Source organism: Cardiocondyla obscurior, linkage group LG08 (genome assembly GCF_019399895.1).
Source record: "Cardiocondyla obscurior isolate alpha-2009 linkage group LG08, Cobs3.1, whole genome shotgun sequence".
Classification (NCBI taxonomy): domain Eukaryota; kingdom Metazoa; phylum Arthropoda; class Insecta; order Hymenoptera; family Formicidae; genus Cardiocondyla; species Cardiocondyla obscurior.
Genome location: NC_091871.1, coordinates 2,392,176 through 2,409,723, shown reverse-complemented (window position 1 = coordinate 2,409,723; position 17,548 = coordinate 2,392,176). Strand labels below are relative to the sequence as shown.

General features: G+C 37.0%; 2 protein-coding genes across 2 annotated transcripts; one reads left to right on the top strand and one right to left on the bottom strand.

Annotated features, from left to right (window-relative positions):
* The first annotated feature begins 22 nt into the window (after positions 1 to 22).
* On the top strand, positions 23 to 17,416 carry LOC139105110 (centrosomal protein of 135 kDa). Its single transcript, XM_070661017.1, has 19 exons — positions 23 to 670; positions 887 to 1,187; positions 1,274 to 1,503; positions 1,635 to 1,821; positions 1,933 to 2,099; positions 2,179 to 2,374; positions 2,457 to 2,581; positions 2,674 to 2,775; positions 2,844 to 3,098; positions 3,166 to 3,261; positions 3,365 to 3,594; positions 3,664 to 3,874; positions 3,969 to 4,084; positions 13,878 to 14,157; positions 14,227 to 14,424; positions 14,613 to 14,789; positions 14,875 to 15,077; positions 15,147 to 15,278; positions 16,118 to 17,416. The coding sequence occupies exons 1-19, from the start codon at positions 482 to 484 to the stop codon at positions 16,170 to 16,172; spliced, it is 3,450 nt and encodes a 1,149-aa protein (XP_070517118.1). The 5' UTR covers positions 23 to 481; the 3' UTR covers positions 16,173 to 17,416.
* Positions 4,082 to 10,229, bottom strand: LOC139105113 (uncharacterized). The gene is made up of 5 exons (XM_070661022.1): positions 9,401 to 10,229; positions 6,086 to 6,260; positions 5,761 to 5,951; positions 5,348 to 5,691; positions 4,082 to 5,142 (listed from the first exon to the last, which is right to left on the bottom strand). Exons 1-5 carry the CDS (start codon positions 9,418 to 9,420, stop codon positions 4,430 to 4,432), a joined length of 1,443 nt encoding a protein of 480 aa, XP_070517123.1. The 5' UTR covers positions 9,421 to 10,229; the 3' UTR covers positions 4,082 to 4,429.
* Positions 17,417 to 17,548: the final 132 nt, after the last annotated feature.

Genomic DNA, 17,548 nt, shown 5'->3' with positions numbered 1-17,548 from the left:
ACCAAGTTGGCAGCACTTTTAAACCCTTTTGAAAACGGTTTGCTGCAGTTTGCCGGATGGATGCTCGAGATGCTCGGCGAGTAGCTGTGTGAAATAAAATTTATTCCAACGAAATAAGTGTACAGCGGCATGCCGTAATCGCGAATAAGAGCACAGGTGTATTAAAATTATTTGGCCGAGAGGAAAGAAACTGCAAATCGTGCTAATCGCAAGTTGTGTTCGAACGAATGTTATTAAGTTGAGGAGCAATTATTGTACGATACGTACGATTGTAATGTCGTTTAACACGGCTTCTCTCATCCGCTTCGAATCCGTCGACAATGAATTATTCGCAATAATGTTGTACAATCGCAGCAACAATGGAGACGTAAGGTTACACATAGTCTTCATCGTCTCGCCTAACAACTGATCTTAAGCCTTTTGGTGATCAATGTAGAATTTGTACTGTCGGCTTTATTGTTAATTTTATACTCTCGCAAGAATGAGCGAAGATACAGAGTACAATGTTGCCGTTAGATACCGAACGGTTAGAAAGCACCTGGACAATTTGGGGTACAAGCAGGCATCATCCTTGGATGCTTTACCATTGATAGAGGCCTTGTTAGCTGATTTAATTCAAACCACAGACAGCCTTAAACACTTCAAAACTATCGCCCAGGAGAACATTGAGGTATGCCATTTGCCAGTTGTACACTCAAATTCTTTTAAGAAACATTTGAATGAAATTTTATGTGTCCAACTTCAAGCAGAGCTAATAAAAAAGAGCAATCTCTTGTGTTGTAATGTCACTGACAAATAATGCATTTGTTGCATTGTTAATAATTAATTATTTGAATTAATTTCTTATTTTTATTGTGTGAATCTTATTTAATGATATTATTGACAGGCATACAATCAATTGCAAGTGGCAGTTGACACATACAAATGTGATAATGCAAGACTGGTAAGAGAGTGCAATCAACTTCATTCAGATTTAATAGGAGCTAAAGAAGGACATCACAAACAAGCCAAGGATCTTAAAAGGCAAATAAATAAGTTAGAATGTGAATGTAATGATTTACAATTGGCATCCTCACGTAACATACACAAGATAAAAGAGTTAGAAACTGAATCTGCTGCTAAGTCTAAGAAAATATTGGAACTTCAGGGCAAGTGTTTAAAACCGACTGTTAAAAATGTTGGTCTTGGTAAGTAGTTTTATTTTTTTGCGGCAGTGTTTAAAGTATTGGACTATTTAAACAATTTTTTAAATATATTTGAAATTTTTTCGCAGCCGCTAAAAAACGTTCTAGTTTTCCTCTTCGAAAACCAGTTTTGGAAGCTGAACCAATGCCAAAAGCAAGAAGCAGCAGTTCACTGCCAAAATTAAATACTGTAGAACCTAAAATAATAGATATAATTAGCATGGCAGATCACAAAATAAATTGTTTGAGTCAAGAGGTGACGAAATTGCGAGGGGAAATTATGTTACAAACCGATACTATAGAAACCCTTCAAAAACAGGTACTCGCAAGTATCAATATTTATGCATGCATTTTTTACATGTTATTAAAAAAAAAAATGGAAAATATTCTATATACAAATATATACATTGTTTATTAGCACGTTATTATAAAATGAACAATTTTTTATAGCTTACCATAAAGGAAAAAGAAATGAATCGACTAAGAAAAATAATGGAAGATGATTATTCTTACGTTCCAGTTAGTAAGAATTGCACTTGCCGAAAGATGGAAAAAAAAACTACTGCCCGTGATATGGAGATTAACGAAATAAAAATTCTCCAACAGGCCAATTTGGAGTTAGAACAGCAGCTAAAAGGTAAGAAGATAGATAGGCATTTTATAAAGTAGATAAACTTTATTTTTAACATAATTATTTTATATGGAAACATCTAACTTATCTTTTTTTTTTTTTTCTTGAATGATGCAGAATCTTTAAATAAACAACACGATGCTATGTCTCAGGCAATGAAACTAGCAACTCGAAATGAGGAATTAGAGAAAGAATTAAGAGATATAGATCATGTAGCGTTAGCTGTAGAAGCCGACTGCAATTCCACAGTCAAAGAAAATAATAAAAGAGTCTGTAAGCTTCAGGTAATTACGATAGATTATATTAATGTTTGCTTTCTAGATTACTTTTTTTTTTTTTTTTACCTATATTTTGCTTGTTTAGGAGAAATTGGAAGATGTCATGACGCAAATACATGTCTTAGAGCGCGAATTAATTGTAGAACGTAGAGAGGTACAAGAATTGAGAGCTGATCTAGAAGCATGTAAACTTGAAAAGCGTAATATTCAACGTACTCTAGAATCTACATTAGACGAAAAGAAACAGATGTCTGATCGAATCAATCAATTAACGGCCATTGGTATGTTAAATACTGTTTATTTTTAATATTTTTATTTTTAATAGCTTAGGCTACAATATAAAAGTTTTTTTTATTTTTGTAGCATCTAAAAATAACCAAAGTAAGAGCTATGATATGGATTATCAAACATCTAAAGATGCAGAATTTGTAAACGATATCTTTAATTTACAAAAACGGATTGATGAAGCAGATATAAAAATTGCATCTGTATGTTGAAAGAATTATTTTAGAAATATTTGTTAACTACCATTATCTATAATATATTTAAAAATATATTTAAAAATATATTTATTTTACAGCTGCAGCAAACAATTCAGCGATTGGAAATAGAACGAAACCACTACAGAAAAGAATATATTAATTGTCGAAACGAACAGCACAGAGCATCTGATAAAGATAATGTAAATATTACATTTGAAAAGAAAACCCTACAAAGAATTATAATTTTATTATTTGTAACAATTTACAGGCTGATTTTTTGGGACAAATTTGTGAATTAAAACATGAACTGAGTGATAAAGATCAAGCAATGCGTAAAACACAGAGAGAAAAAGAAGAATTACGTCTTAAAAATGAGGATTTAGAAGCACAAATGCAAACTTACAAGAGTCAACAAAGACACATGTGTATTCCGTGCAGATCGTGTAGCTTGTGCAAACCTGTTCGTACATGTACCTGTGCTTCTGGCTCGCCAATATCTACTGGAGATATTAACTCAACAAAGGTATTTAATGATTTAAAAATAAAACGCATGTTTTACTTTTTATTTTAATTGTAATTTACGATAATAGTTTATGCTCGAACGTTTGGAACGAGAGCGAGATACAGCCCGAGCGGATATTGAGCGACTGCTAGATGAACGTGATGCGTTACGGGAAAGACTTAAGGTAAAAAACAAGATCGTTTAAATTAAATCAGATTTCATTATCCTATTTTTTGTTAATTTTTTTTTTCTTGTAAATGCATGGCTGGATGATATTGGGGATATAGACGATGTCGGATGCGCATATGAACGAACTACTTCATCTTAAGGAAAGTTTAGTCGACGCGGAGAATCGTTTGAAACATATAGAAAAAGAACGGCAAGATCTTTTGGTAACTCAGGGCACGAGAAGAGCGACAATGAATGGTCTCGAAGATCAGTTAAGCGAAGTGCAGGAGGAACTTCATCGTACAAAGCAAGAATTAATAGCGCAACGAACGCAATATTTCCAACTACGGTAATATACTGGATTTTATTTATAAAAGATTTATATAGAATTTAATCTTTTAATAACTTTATATTGCAGAACCTTGCAAGATCAAACAGATCAAGCGCTTGGAGACGCACAGAGTCAATTATCGCAGGCAGAATCGGAATTGAACAAAGCTATGGATCGTAATAGATCTATGGAACAGCAACAGGTGCAATTAAATGATCAAATTAAAGAGTTGAAACAAGAAATGAATACATTACGCTCGAGTATGACGCTCTTGGACCAAGAAAAAGATCGACTATTGGTAAATAAAATGTAGCGAATTGAATTGCTATTTTAAACAATATATAATAAATATTTTATAAAGAGCAATAATCTCTATTTTATTATTTTTGTAGATGGCACTGGATGAAAAAACTGAGAAGATTGCTGCACTGGAACGAGAATTGATGCATAAAGATCAACAAATAGAAGGATTGCAAAATCAATTCCGTGATCTACAGAATAAAAATGAGTAAGTACATTTGCATTTATTAAAAACTTCTGATAAGTCATCTAGAAAAAAAATTGGCACATGTTTCTCACATCTCTCATAAGAAAGTCTTGACTTTGTAAATTATACAAACGATATTTACAACGCTTAAGATATTAGATATATTAAAAATACAATAAATTAAACTTTGCTCAAGCATATGAGATAAAACTAAATAATAATTCATATAACATTATATACAATATTAATCATTATATAATCTTTCTATTAAAAAGTTCGATACATCGCGCACTTTTCTTACAAGATAAAAAAATTTAATCTCGATCTCACGTTTAAATACCGCGTAGCGGTGAAATATTGAGCTATTCAGATCATTATAGATTTAATATTATCGTTGAGAAACTTTGCCAGCCTTACCGTAGGTGGCTGACACCGTAGATTCAACGAAATCAGATTATTGCTGTCTAGTTCCTCTAAAGTTTCACTAGAGCTTTGGATTCTCTTGTAACCAGGTCGACATTCGCATCTAGCTTTCGGTCGCGATTCACGCCATAATTGACTATTCCTCGGTGTTCTTTGAGCGACTAACCATTCTCCTGCAGGACACGGACCTTGCGTATACAATTTGTAACAAGTTTTCTTAATTCTTACCATACCTGGCGTACTTTCGCAATCATCGCTCTCATTCTTCAGACATTTACCGGCATCTCTCATGATGTTGGTACATCCACACACACCATTGTAACTAATCCCGTCGAGAGACGGTCTCACGTTGTAATCGTACAACACTATCTGTCCGTTTGGACACGGTCCTTTTGTACCGATTTTATAGCAAGTCTTCTCCTGAGGAAAGTACAATCTACCCCGTTTGCATGGCACAGGAATACAAGTCGTCGAGTTTATCAACATGTAGCCATTTTCGCAAGGTCCTCTTGTGTGTAATCGATAGCAGAATCCATCTTTGTACAACACATGACCTGATTTACAAACGCATTTGGCTCGTACGATATCTTCCTGTGATGATCGAACGTCCATCGTTACCATAAAGTGATGTCCTTGCGGACACGGTCCGACACCGCCTGATAATTCATATTAGAAATTTATAAACTTTTTTATGGCTGTAAAGTAATTTTAAAGTAAAGAAATTAATGCTAAAACTAGCCGCTAGAATATCAAAATTTTTCCGTATGATCTTATTTTTATTTTATTTATCTTATCGTGCTAAATTTTTATTTTTAAATTTTTTAATTAGATTTTATTTTACAATTACATCGTGTAACTCACCTAATTGATAACACATTCCACTAGGTTCGTGATAGTGAGGTAATTGAGGGTTACAACCGCATGTTCCACCCGGCAGAAATAATTCTCCTGGCTCTGAGCAAGGGCCTTTGGTATAATGTTCGTGGCAACCACCGCCGTTTCCTACCCAATGATACCTGCCTAATTCGTCACTCATAGAACATGAACAGGTTGCTAGACCGTCTTCGCCTACGACAAGGAGTTCACCACGTGGACACGGGCCTCTGCTGAGCTTAGGATAGCATTTGCCGTCTCTGGGCCAATAAATTTCGCCTTGCTCGTTACAAATTTCGGGTTCGCGACAGACTCCCCATCGTTGTTTCGTGCTGAGGAGAAGCATTCGTTACGAGGGCATATCCGGTTGCGAAAGAAAATAAAAAAAGAAAGCTAGCTACCTTGATTTATTTGACACGTCGGCTACAGGTGCAAAAAACTGACCCTTCGAGCAGGACGCTTTTGTAAATATCTGATGGCACAAAGCGTCTCTAGGCGACTGTGCGGTACCTGGGGGACACCTGCATTCCGCGATTGTCCCGCTACCGGCTGCCGGACCTAATTCCATAGTTTCTGGACATGGGTCGCCAATCTATCAAACGCAATTCTTAAAATTAGCTGAATCATTCATTTTTAAATAACTTTTTTTTTTTTTTTTAATAACCGTGGTATGTCATAGGTCCGCGTAAAAAGAAAATTTAGAAGGGAAAGAGGATTAGCATTTACTTGAAATATTTTGTAACATTTCCCGTCGGCCGGCCAGTACAACAGTTGCCATCCACGTGGTTGCGTGGCACAAGGGTTGGTCGACGGATCAGCCCACGGTGGCGGCATTATCGCGGTCCTCGCATTAACTGTCGTTAGAAAGCAGATGATGCTCCCTAGGAGAACTCGCATCGTGCTGAAAATTACGGCGATAACGTTATTTACAGGTCGATAAACACGGATTGTTGCGCGACGGAGGAAATTAACAGGACGCAGGGGATCACAATTTCGCAAAGGCACATGGTACAATTAAGTTAATTAAATCGAAAAGAAAAATCGTAAGATGATGGAAACTCACGCAGGTGGAAGATGCTACTTTTCATCTTCGACGCAGTCGAATGCAAAAGCGGTTTCACCGGGTTCGCAAGTGGAGAGTCGCCTCAGCAGAATGCGGCATTCGAAATGAGAGTATCGCGATAGCGCGAAATATCGATGCGCGTGTCGTCTCATGCGTGCGTGCGAGAGCGGGGCAAAAGTGTGCGCGACAGCGAGGGCAAAATGACCATACTTTCACTGTTTCACTATGGCAATGGCATTGTCCCTGACAACAGGGCTTAGGATGACGCACATGTGTACGGAATAAGAATAATTCGCCACGTATAAATGCTTCCCGCGTCGCAGAAAGCAAAAAGTCTTTTCTCTTTTTTTTTTTTCTTTCTCCGGTCTCGTTGACTGGAAGTATCATATCACAAATATCTTACGGCTCGGGATATAGCGAATTGAATCGTAATTTATTATATTTGGATTTAATCAAATTTATTAGAATTAATTTGAACGGCATTTTCTCTGAAAATCTCCTTTTTATAGCATAAGTTGTTGATTTATTTACACGGTAAATTTAACGGCATACTACACGCACTGTTGATTCAGGAAGAAACGCAGCATCTCGTGTTGTTTTTTATTATTTTTTTTTTTTTCTAAAGTCAAGGAAGTAATTAAACAGCGTCTTGTCAACGTTCAGTTGCCGTTACTAGTCGAGCTTTCTTCCGCGACTTTCCACGATGGCCACGGCGCCGAGAGGTTTTTTTTATTCCTCGTTGTTACGTTTTATTAATCATCTTTTGCATAGCGTCTAGAGTTTATCTCGCTCTTATCGTTTTAATTAACGCCGGCGACTTACCTAGCCGAAATAATTCTAACTCGTTGTCAAGATAATCGCGACGTATCTCTCCACTTTCCCGATAATTATTTGTACGATTTTGTAAATCGCGTGTCGTTCATAAAACGCGAGGTTTCGTGTTCTGGAAGTGATCGCGTTGTGTTCCGCTTCTCATAAATGGACAATGAGCGTCGCGGAAAGAGATATTTTCTTTTCCTATCTCTAATTAACGCCACTGGAATCGCTTTAACAATCGAGCGTGAATAAATGAAGGGGGCGAGATTGCTATCTGCGTGTTATGCTCGCACCTCGTCGTCCGTGAGATTCCTCTGATCAATGCCCGCAGGTGCAAACATTCCGTTACACAATCGTCTAATTAGCGATCATCCAGTGGGAGTGAGTTACATCAGAACTTTCTCGTTTACAAGATTTCATTCTCCGCAATAAGTGTAAAAGAAGGACGAAGTAGCGAGGCATTTCTTCTAATCGTGATAAACGCCGCAGCCGATAGTCTTTTTCTCGAGAGTAGAGAAAATTGATTTCCATCCAAGAAATCAATGTTGCGTTGAACCGTTATAGAATGCCAAATTAAGATATTCTGCTGAAAGTTAAACGTATGAGTTTCTTCAATAATTTCAACGATTACGATAAAATAAGTAAAATACCGCAGGTGAAATTGAGAATGCTTTGCAGATCTGACGAGACAGATGGAAAATCGAGCTTCGGTTTTATAATTTTACAAGCATAAATAACTGATTCTTGTTTGGCACTGAATACTGATTGGATTCTGAACAAGATAGCGTATAACTTTTGCACAAATTGCGTTATGCAAATGCGCGTCTATGAACTGCTCGTAGCAATAATCGTGATTAAACTCGATATGAAGTTCTTAGTTCACAGAGTGATTGGAAAATAATTTATTCTTATTTAAAAGTAAAAAAAAAAAATATATAGTTGTCTTTTTGCGATTGATACTCTTTTTAAGTGCATTGTTCTTTTAAATAACATATTTCGGATTATGTAAAACCACAATTTATGTAGCATAAATATTTAATTAATTGAAATGAGACAGGAATGACTTTAGCATATGTTACGTCTTGTTTGTACGTCTGATGTATAGATTTTTTAACGCATAATTATTCGCCTTTAATAAGATTATAATGGTAAAAGTAATTACAGCAGCCTCCGCCGACCGCGACACTTTTGTGACGCGTTTATTATATATTATTCATTCGTCATGATTTTACTTTCTTCGCAAGATGCACTTTCTCCACCTTCCGTGTCGTTAAATTGTAATAACCAGTTATTACTTGAGTCACTCGTCTTGTACGCACATATACGCACACGTGGCAACCCTCATACGCTATTCGCGTTGCGCCGCTCGCAAAGAGTTCTAGGATGTTTCAAATTGCTTTGATTATCGTTAGGATCGCGATTATATAATCAGGCGTGCTCGGATTTAGCGTTCCGCTAAAAAGAAAGTATCCGCTAATACATTATAATCGATCTGCGCCGCGCAGAAATCACGCAATACAAACAACACGCTCACGTAATGTCAGTCGTGCGACTCTTTGCTCGGATGAAGCGAACGCGTGGAATTTTCATTTTTTTTCTTTCCTCCCTCAGGTAATTTTCCTCGAGTCTTTATTTGAATTTTAATTTGGTACATATCAAAAAATCTCTGCATTTAATTTCTTTATTAATTTTCTTATTTTCTTTTGTTAGATAGAACGGTGCGAGATTCAAGGATGCCGTATTGCAAACGTCGCTGAATCGTCTTCTCGCATCTATGATCGCAACTTTAACACAGTGAAAGGATTTCTATCGAATACCGATTAATTTAACCTTTTGAAGAAAATCTGTGCGATCGTCACTTCGCTATTCGGTCCCGGATTGGACTTTATGCTATTCGTCGTAAGCATAATTTATTGTCACGTTCCATGAATAATGCGGCGCAACAATAATGCCCGGTTTATTCTCCGAGATATTTTTGTCGTCGGGGAATTGAAAATTTAAAATTCAGATGAACGGAGTCACGAATAATAATGAAAGATACGTTCTGGATAAAAAGTAAAGTGTCATAGTGTCGATTTTATTTTAAAAGTAACTCTGGAAAGCCGCATTACTCATGGTGTCTTTCTTCGTCTATTTAGTCTAATTAGAGTGAAATCTTTTACCTTATCGTCAACGTCTTCATGATTACTGCTCGTTGTCAGACAATCACCGTTGTATTTGTTTGTCACGCCACTATTTCGTGAATTATTGCTTTTCTCAGTTCATCACTAGACCCTCCACATCCATCGTATCGAAGGTTCGCCGCATTGAGCTGCGTCGTAGCCGGTTATCGTTGTCGGTCTTATCGCCGCGGGAAGCTCGGCGAGACTGGCTCGCGCACGTCCCGGCTTCGCGACTCCACGCTGTTACCTAACTCGACCGAAGTCGGAAATCGAGTCCGCCGAAGCGAGAGATAGACATCCTCCTTCGTTTGTTCAGCCCGGTGATTAATATCGAACGCAATCTACGTTTAGGGAAAAACCCTGGCTCACGTGTCGTTAAGATAAAGGTATATTTTGCCCTCTCTTTAATCCCTTTTGCTCGCCTCTCACGTTTCATTGTGAAACACTACACGTATCCGGATCACATGGTCATTCGCGATTAAGTTCCAATTCGTCGTCATAAAATTTCTTCGCGATGCGCGCATCAAATGGAATGTAATAGCATTCGGAATATTTTATTCTACAAATGTTTTCATTCATGTTTACTCGCTTTTAGGTGAACGGTATAATAGTGCCCGGTATCGGAGGAGAGTAAAAAGTTAACGCATTATCTTTGCGGTAATATCTCGCTGCTAGGCCTGATATCCTTTTGCGGTATGAAATCTGAACGCATGTGGAGATGTTGCATTCGCTTCTACAATCACTTATGCTCTTATCTGTGTATGCAGCTGCGAGGGAGAAGACTGATCAATATTCGACGCGTGGGATTTCGAGATGTTTAAAACGTAGATCGAGTGAGATCATATCTCTATGATTTGATTCTATTTGAGGAACGGGATTTTGATGATCGTCATCGATGCATTTGCTTAGATAGCATCTAATCTCGCGGATTGCAACGCGCCTAAAGTATAACTTTAGTTCTGATGAAGTCTCAGGGAAATCGTGAGTACGATAAAGAAACCGGTTTCAACGAATTTATGTCCTTTTTTTTTTTTTTTTTTTTGCGCAATGTCGTGATTGCGCCCCACCTCCCTTGCTTCTTCAAGGTTTTCCCAAAAATCGTTACGACACTTCCACGCAACATCTCTGTTACACGAGGAGGACTTTCATCGTCGCTGGACCTTCCGAAGCGTCGATCGATGCGTGGGTTCTTTATGAACTGTTGCATAATTCGATACCGAAGCCAAACCCAGTAACGGGAAGCGCATTATCATCCGAGATATTCTATTCCCGGTGAGAAATCCTTAAGCGGATCATTGCTACATTTCTCATAAAGATGTTACGTCATTGTCTTAAAACCACGGCCTTGAGAAATTATGAGCCTTTCCAAATTTAATCGTATTCCAGACGTATAACTTTTAAATAAACATAATAAATTTTTATACAAGAAATGAAAGAAGTTTAATGTTATAGTATCAAAGTATTTCTTTTTTATTCTAAAAAAAAAAAAATGTTTTAATTGTATCAATATTAATTCAAGAATAATTCATTATGTATGTTCTTTTTTCTTAACAATTCATTTTCTGGTTTTTTTTTTTGCACAGAATTAATTTATTAAATAATTATATGAAAGTAAAGAATAATTTTATGAGAATCTACGCTAAACGATCACGTTTTATTCGTTTAAATAATTTCAAATGCTTTGAGATTACAACGGTTCCTTCTTTCACGCATCGTCTCCTCGCTTCTTCTTACATAACTTTTCGAGGAAACGTGCAATGCCCTTTACCTATAACGGTAATGCTGTACAAACTAGAGAATCTACGAAAGGGCGCACCTATGCTTCTCCACGTGATCTCGAGGTGTCTATGAATAACAAAGGTGGCTCATGTATCTTTGTCAAGGTGTCGTGGACTGTTCCTTTTGTTTAAAAATTAAAGTTAAAAATAAAGATAAAGATAAAACTTCGGTTTTGTATCTTCGTAATTTGTAAACGGGAAGTATTCATTGCAAATGTATAACGACGCGTTAAAAGTAGTATTATCAAATTTTCATAAATAATTTGTCTTCAGCTGTTTCAAGATCAGCATCAGCAAAAGGACCTTCAGTATTGAAAGGATTGAAATTCTTAGACGTCGTTCAAGAATCAATGTAAAATATAACGTGCTCTCAACGCGTGGCGAGTTGTGTATTCTTTAGACCGGCTCTATAACGGACTTGGTATCGCTTGCCGCTCAATTTTGACATGTACAGGCTTTGTGAGGCAATCATGGAAGGGAACAGCGAGAAGTCCAGTGACCTCCTCTTTAGGGCAATGCATTCTCTGACTCACCTTCCAACGAAAGGTTCCGTCGCTTTTGGTAAAGATACCCGTTTCCTATGTAAATATAGATTCCATCTCAGATCGCACAGATATCCGACGTGAAATTTGTGTCGTTATTGTGACTAACTTATAGAATGGAAAACATGATATTTACATGATATTTACTATCGGCTGATCGTACTTAGCTTTCACATTTAATGTGCAGTAAAAAGTATATTATGCCGAATTTAATATTGAAATTGCGCGAGTTTTGGTGAAAGGTCACCGCGAATGAACGACAAATGAATTATGCATTTTATTATATGTGGAATACGTTGACTTTGTAAGGCTAATTAAGTCAGTACGAAGCTGTCAAGCTGACGTCGCGAAGAACATCCTTGCATACATTAGCAGAACGTTTGTAGAGCACTCGCGATGCTTTCTATGGCACTTTTTCTTTTACGCTATCGTTATGACCGTGGACTTTCCTTCTGGCGTCGCTAAAAGAGAGAGAGTGAGATATAAACTCGAGAAATCAAGAGGGAACAATGTGCGATAATTGAATGACCCGTGGTATTTGAAGCCAATTATACAGTCTTGCAATTTCAAAAGTTTGTATTATCAGGATGGTAGTAATTTGTTTCAGTAATTTATTTCTGTGTCTATATTTGCAGTTACGGAACGTCTAGTGCTGGAAATCTTTTTCCGCGTCGGAAAGTGCAAGTAAGAAAAAAACTGGTAGCTCACTACCGGAATCGCATTTATACGGTTGGAAATTTCGTCATCAATATTGCTCACGACGAGACTTTACCGCCTGTAGAGGAGAAATTCACGTCTTGTCGTAAGCCTTCGTTGGAAAAGAAATCATTTCTTCGAGCGAATGCATTCTTCTGTAACATCCGTGACATAATTTCCATCGTCATTATCGCAAAATGATAATCCGCCCTGAGGCGTGACGGACGAATCGTCCAAGGGTACGCACGCGATTAAACCATGGGAAAATTGATTATGCGTGTTCACGATATTACCCCTCCCAGGGTTATCGAGGTAATGAGATAAATTTCCCGGTTAGTTGAATACGTCGACGTAAAGTACTTTAATTGTCTTAATTGTTATAAAATCCTTATCATATAAATTTTGCGTTAGGTTTAAAATCTTGTATCGTTAGTTATTTTTTTTATTTCAAGATAAATCTATGTTTTAGCTCGTCAATATTCAACGGCGACAAGAAACCGTCTTTTCTTCGAGTGGAATCGCCGACTAGAAGGTTGTCGTTACGTTGACCTGTGGAAAAATGCTTTCCTTGATTCGTGCGCGTGACGGAATTGATTTTCACTTTCATGCTCTGACCAGATCTTTCGCGGGAGGCAACCGTTGTTACTATTGCTACTGCTGCTAAGAAGGACCCCCAAGAGAGGCGAGAGAAAGTCGTCCGGCGCCCGGATATTTTTCGCACGTGCCACGACCACGTTGCAGGTCTTGCGATTACGCAAATCCCACCGCGCGTAATCGACGCGCGGATGATCGATGGTCCACAATCGGTCCCTCATACACAGAATATCGACGAGCTAAAACTTCGCTGATTCGTTTCCGCCGTAGTTACCCGGTCGAAAGTTAGGAATGATTGCTTTTCGATAGACACGCGTCAACGTTTTCCGCGATGAAAGCCGCAGCTCTTTTGTGTCCGTAGTTGTTACAAAAAAATTTCATCCAAGATGATGTCGTTATTCAATTCAGTATCATTTGTATACGTCGGTCGATTCACGAACGACATGTGCATAAATAGATCGATAATCCGCCACTAGTGGCTATTCAGCGATTTATTAGCGAAGTTGCGATAAGAAATCCGATCTGTACAAACGTTAATATAAAAATCCAATCACGTACCTCATTTCGAGAGGATTGTGCAAGTTGGGAAACGACGAGAGCCTAATTCGCGTCCGTACTGCCCTTGTCCTCTTTCGGAGCTATACCTTGCGCCACGAGAAACAAACGCCTGATTCGCATAAACGATCGCAAATTAAATATGACTGTCGTACATTACAGTAGAAGATTATTCAGTATTGATTCAGTATTGAATTACAAAGATAAATATTGAATTAGAAATTTATTATAAATAATATAACTGAGATTATTTTTTTTTGTATTAAATGTTTGTAGTCTTAATTTTTTAACGTACAACGGTATTAATTGCAGAATATGCGTCGATCAGAGTGCAGAGCAAGAACGTCAACGTAGATCACTGCAGCTGGAAATGGAGGCTATACAACGGCAATTTGAGACCGCATCAGTGGACCGCGAGAACGCGATTCAAGAGAACCGGAAGCTGCAGGACGACCTGGCAGCGGTGACCTGCGAGGTGCGGAATATGCAACATGAGTTGGAGACTTCGCGTGCCGAGTGCTACGACCTAAAGAAACAACTACAGACTTACGTCAGCGAAGTCCGTCGTGCTGAAGAACTCTTAAATCGAAAGGTAGGACTAAACATTTATTCTTAAGTAACATTAATTTTTAACTATCTTAACTTTTGTTAACCTTTCCAGGAGAATGAGAGGACGGAGATGCTAAATCATTTTCGAAGTCTTAGCTTAGAAGCGACGGTTTTGGAAAACAATAACCATAGCTTAGAATCTGAAGCGGCAGAAGCTAGAGGCGCCCTTCAAACTGCGAGGCATCAGATACTCGATTTGGAACGTCAGTTGGCGGACAAAGACTGTTTAATAAAGGGCTACGAGACTCAGGTATTTCGTTCTTGTTGTAATAAATATCGTTGATGCTCTAACCCGTTACATTACAACGTTATGTTGCGATATTTAATTAAAAATAAACTAATTAAAAGTCAAAATTACTAAGAAATTAAATACATCTTTAAGTGTGAATATTACGTTGTTTTCACGTGCATATCAATTAATTTTTTTTTCTTTTTTAGATAAGCAATCTGACGCAGAATGTTGCTAGCATGGAGTCACAACTGCGGCAACAAATCGAACAGAGACACCAAGCCGAAGCCGATGTAATGGCAGTCAGAGATCTGTGCGTGAAGCTGGACCAACAAAAAGATACACTTATGGAGCAACTTGGTGACAAGGATACCATGAAAGCGCATGTAAATTTATTTATTCTATTCTAGCCGTTTCGCACGTCATCCTGTATGATTTCTCTACTGTATTATATTTTTTTCTTATATGTAGTACGAAGCACAATTGTCAAGACTGAAAACTGAGCAAAGCATTGTTCAAGATCAAATTACTAGAGATCGCGTGACTGTTGAGCGACTGGAGACTCTTCTGGACCAATCGAGACAGGAGTCTATTAATGCGCAGACTACTAATCAGGAGTTACAAAACGAAATCTCTAGACTAAAACAGAAAGTGTCCGAGCTTCAAAGTAAACTGTACGTTCTATTATCATCTCTATGAATTTTATGTTACGGTTATTTGTTTGCATTTTCGTATGATTTTAGTTCGTCAGAATCTGCGGAACTCAGACAGTATCAAAATCAAGCGGCGGAATACAGCAGACAGATTAGCGAGCTTCGCAGACAAGTTACTAACGAGAGATTCGACCGTGCCAGAAAGGATGAAGAAAGTCGCAGGTATTATAAGCCAAGTATATTCGCGTTTATTTTTTTGCTATCGAATTCTTCGTTTATGTTCTTTCACATCTTATCGCGTATTGTCCATCATAATCGTTTTAAAATTTAGAAATTCTGAAGAATCTATGATTCCTCACCAACGAGATCGTACGATTCTTTCTCAGCCAAATGTCGAAACCTACAATAGCGTGTGTGTTGCTTCTACTTCCAGGTAGAGTCACAGTAATTGTGGTCGCGGTTAAAAAATAAATAATTAACTCATTATAAATCTCCTAGGCAAGTAGATTGGCTGAAAAAACCATATACCGCGATTCCTAAACATATGTGCGTTCGTGATTCTAACCAAGGATTAATAAGTCACGGCGATCGATCCACATCGTTTTCGTTCAAGTGTCGGTGCTCCTTTAAAAAACCTATTTCCTCCACCGATATCGTATCTTGCCCTAGCACATTTTTGCAACGCAAATCCACTGATGATACAGATAAAGGATCAACATTTTCTTAACGGGGAAAAGTATCTTAAATAATTAATAATGTTTTAAAAGCGCTCTCGCTTTTGTAAGAATCTTTACCATTTTCCAAATAACTTTTATGTTATACGATTAAGTATATGCCAGAAATATATGAATTTTATTATCTACAATAATTGTCTTTTTGATACGAAGTGATTAATGCTATCGATAATTCCTATTTAGAAAGGAAATTTAAATATTTTACGACGCATACCATGTAAGATACCTATATCCGTATTTTTTATTTTATATATTTTAAATATATATTTATATATTTTATATATTAATAATTATATATATATTAATTTTTTCCTTTTTTTTTTACAGGTCGCTAAATTCATCTCCAGATAGTTTCAATGTAGATTTAAATGTGGTGATATAATATCCTGCACAAGATGTCGTTTGCCTTATAAGTGCTTTTAACCAAAAAAAGGAAAAGTACAAATAGGTAACAGTGACAGAAAAGAGTCACTTGTTAATCCTACCAATTGATTTAATAAATTAAGTATCGACTGCAATATGTATATTATATTAATAGTTCTGTATCTGCATGTGAAATGGACAGAACGCATAATAATTAAATAGTCAAAAATACCAACGAGATTAAAACTGTCAAGAAATGGAAAAGCAGACAAGTTTTATCACAACCAAGATCGTTTTTATACATGTATATAATGATAAATTATCGAATATTTTGAAAATGTAATTAAATGATCGCAAAGACTAAATCGCGATTAGTTTAAAATCTCGAGACTGACATTTTAGAGAATTGTAAGAAAAGAATATTCAATATATAATATTTATCAGAAAAAACCATGCGTGCGCTGTTTTTTTAGAGACCCTAATTACAAATTACGAAAAAAAAAAAAAAATCATGCGACTTACCAATCTGCATGAGCTTCAGCGGAGTTCTAGAATTCTGCCGGTGACTGTAACATAAAATAAAACAATATTAATGTAGACGTGATGCTATTTAAATTATTGTAAAGGTAAAGCTTAATTTTTTTTCAAGCTTTTGTAAACAAGAAAAAATTTATATTTACCTATAAGTTGCTCCGCCGATGCAGGATGCCCGTCCCGGGCCTCCTCCTCCTCTCAGATGGGACGTGTCGAGTCATTCTTCCGCGCACTGGACACTCACGAACGCGCCCGGATCAATTATTATCGCGAAAATTATTTAACACTTTCGCACGTAATTTTTCGGCACTCCCGTAAAAAGATAATTGTATATACAAAACGTCCGACAACTAGCGGCACACCCGAAACGACCGACGAACCGGCTGCGGTTCGTGTAATCTGATATCGGCGTGCGGCACTTTAATTTAGCATGTAATTTTAATTATACGATGTAATTATAGCACTTTTTATACAATAGGGACACAATATTAGTTGGTGTTATATAAAATATATTGTGTATAGAATCCAATGCAGATGCATTACACTTATATAATTTTTATCTTAATAATAAACAGTACCAAATATCAAAATTACATTTATTCTGTAACCTAAAATGGGTTATTACTTTAATCAGAGAGATGATAAACGAATAAAAATTAATGGGCTCTTTAAGTCGTGCGTATTTCATTGTACTATCATCACTAAAAATTCTGTATGAACTACTGATACGGTATTTATATCATTTTTTTAATCCTTTTCTTTCTTTTGAATTGGCGTGTAAACGTGCGAATTATATGACCGTGCGCGCTTTGTATTTCGTTACTCGTAGCAGTGTCGGCACTCTTTACTTACATGTAGCAG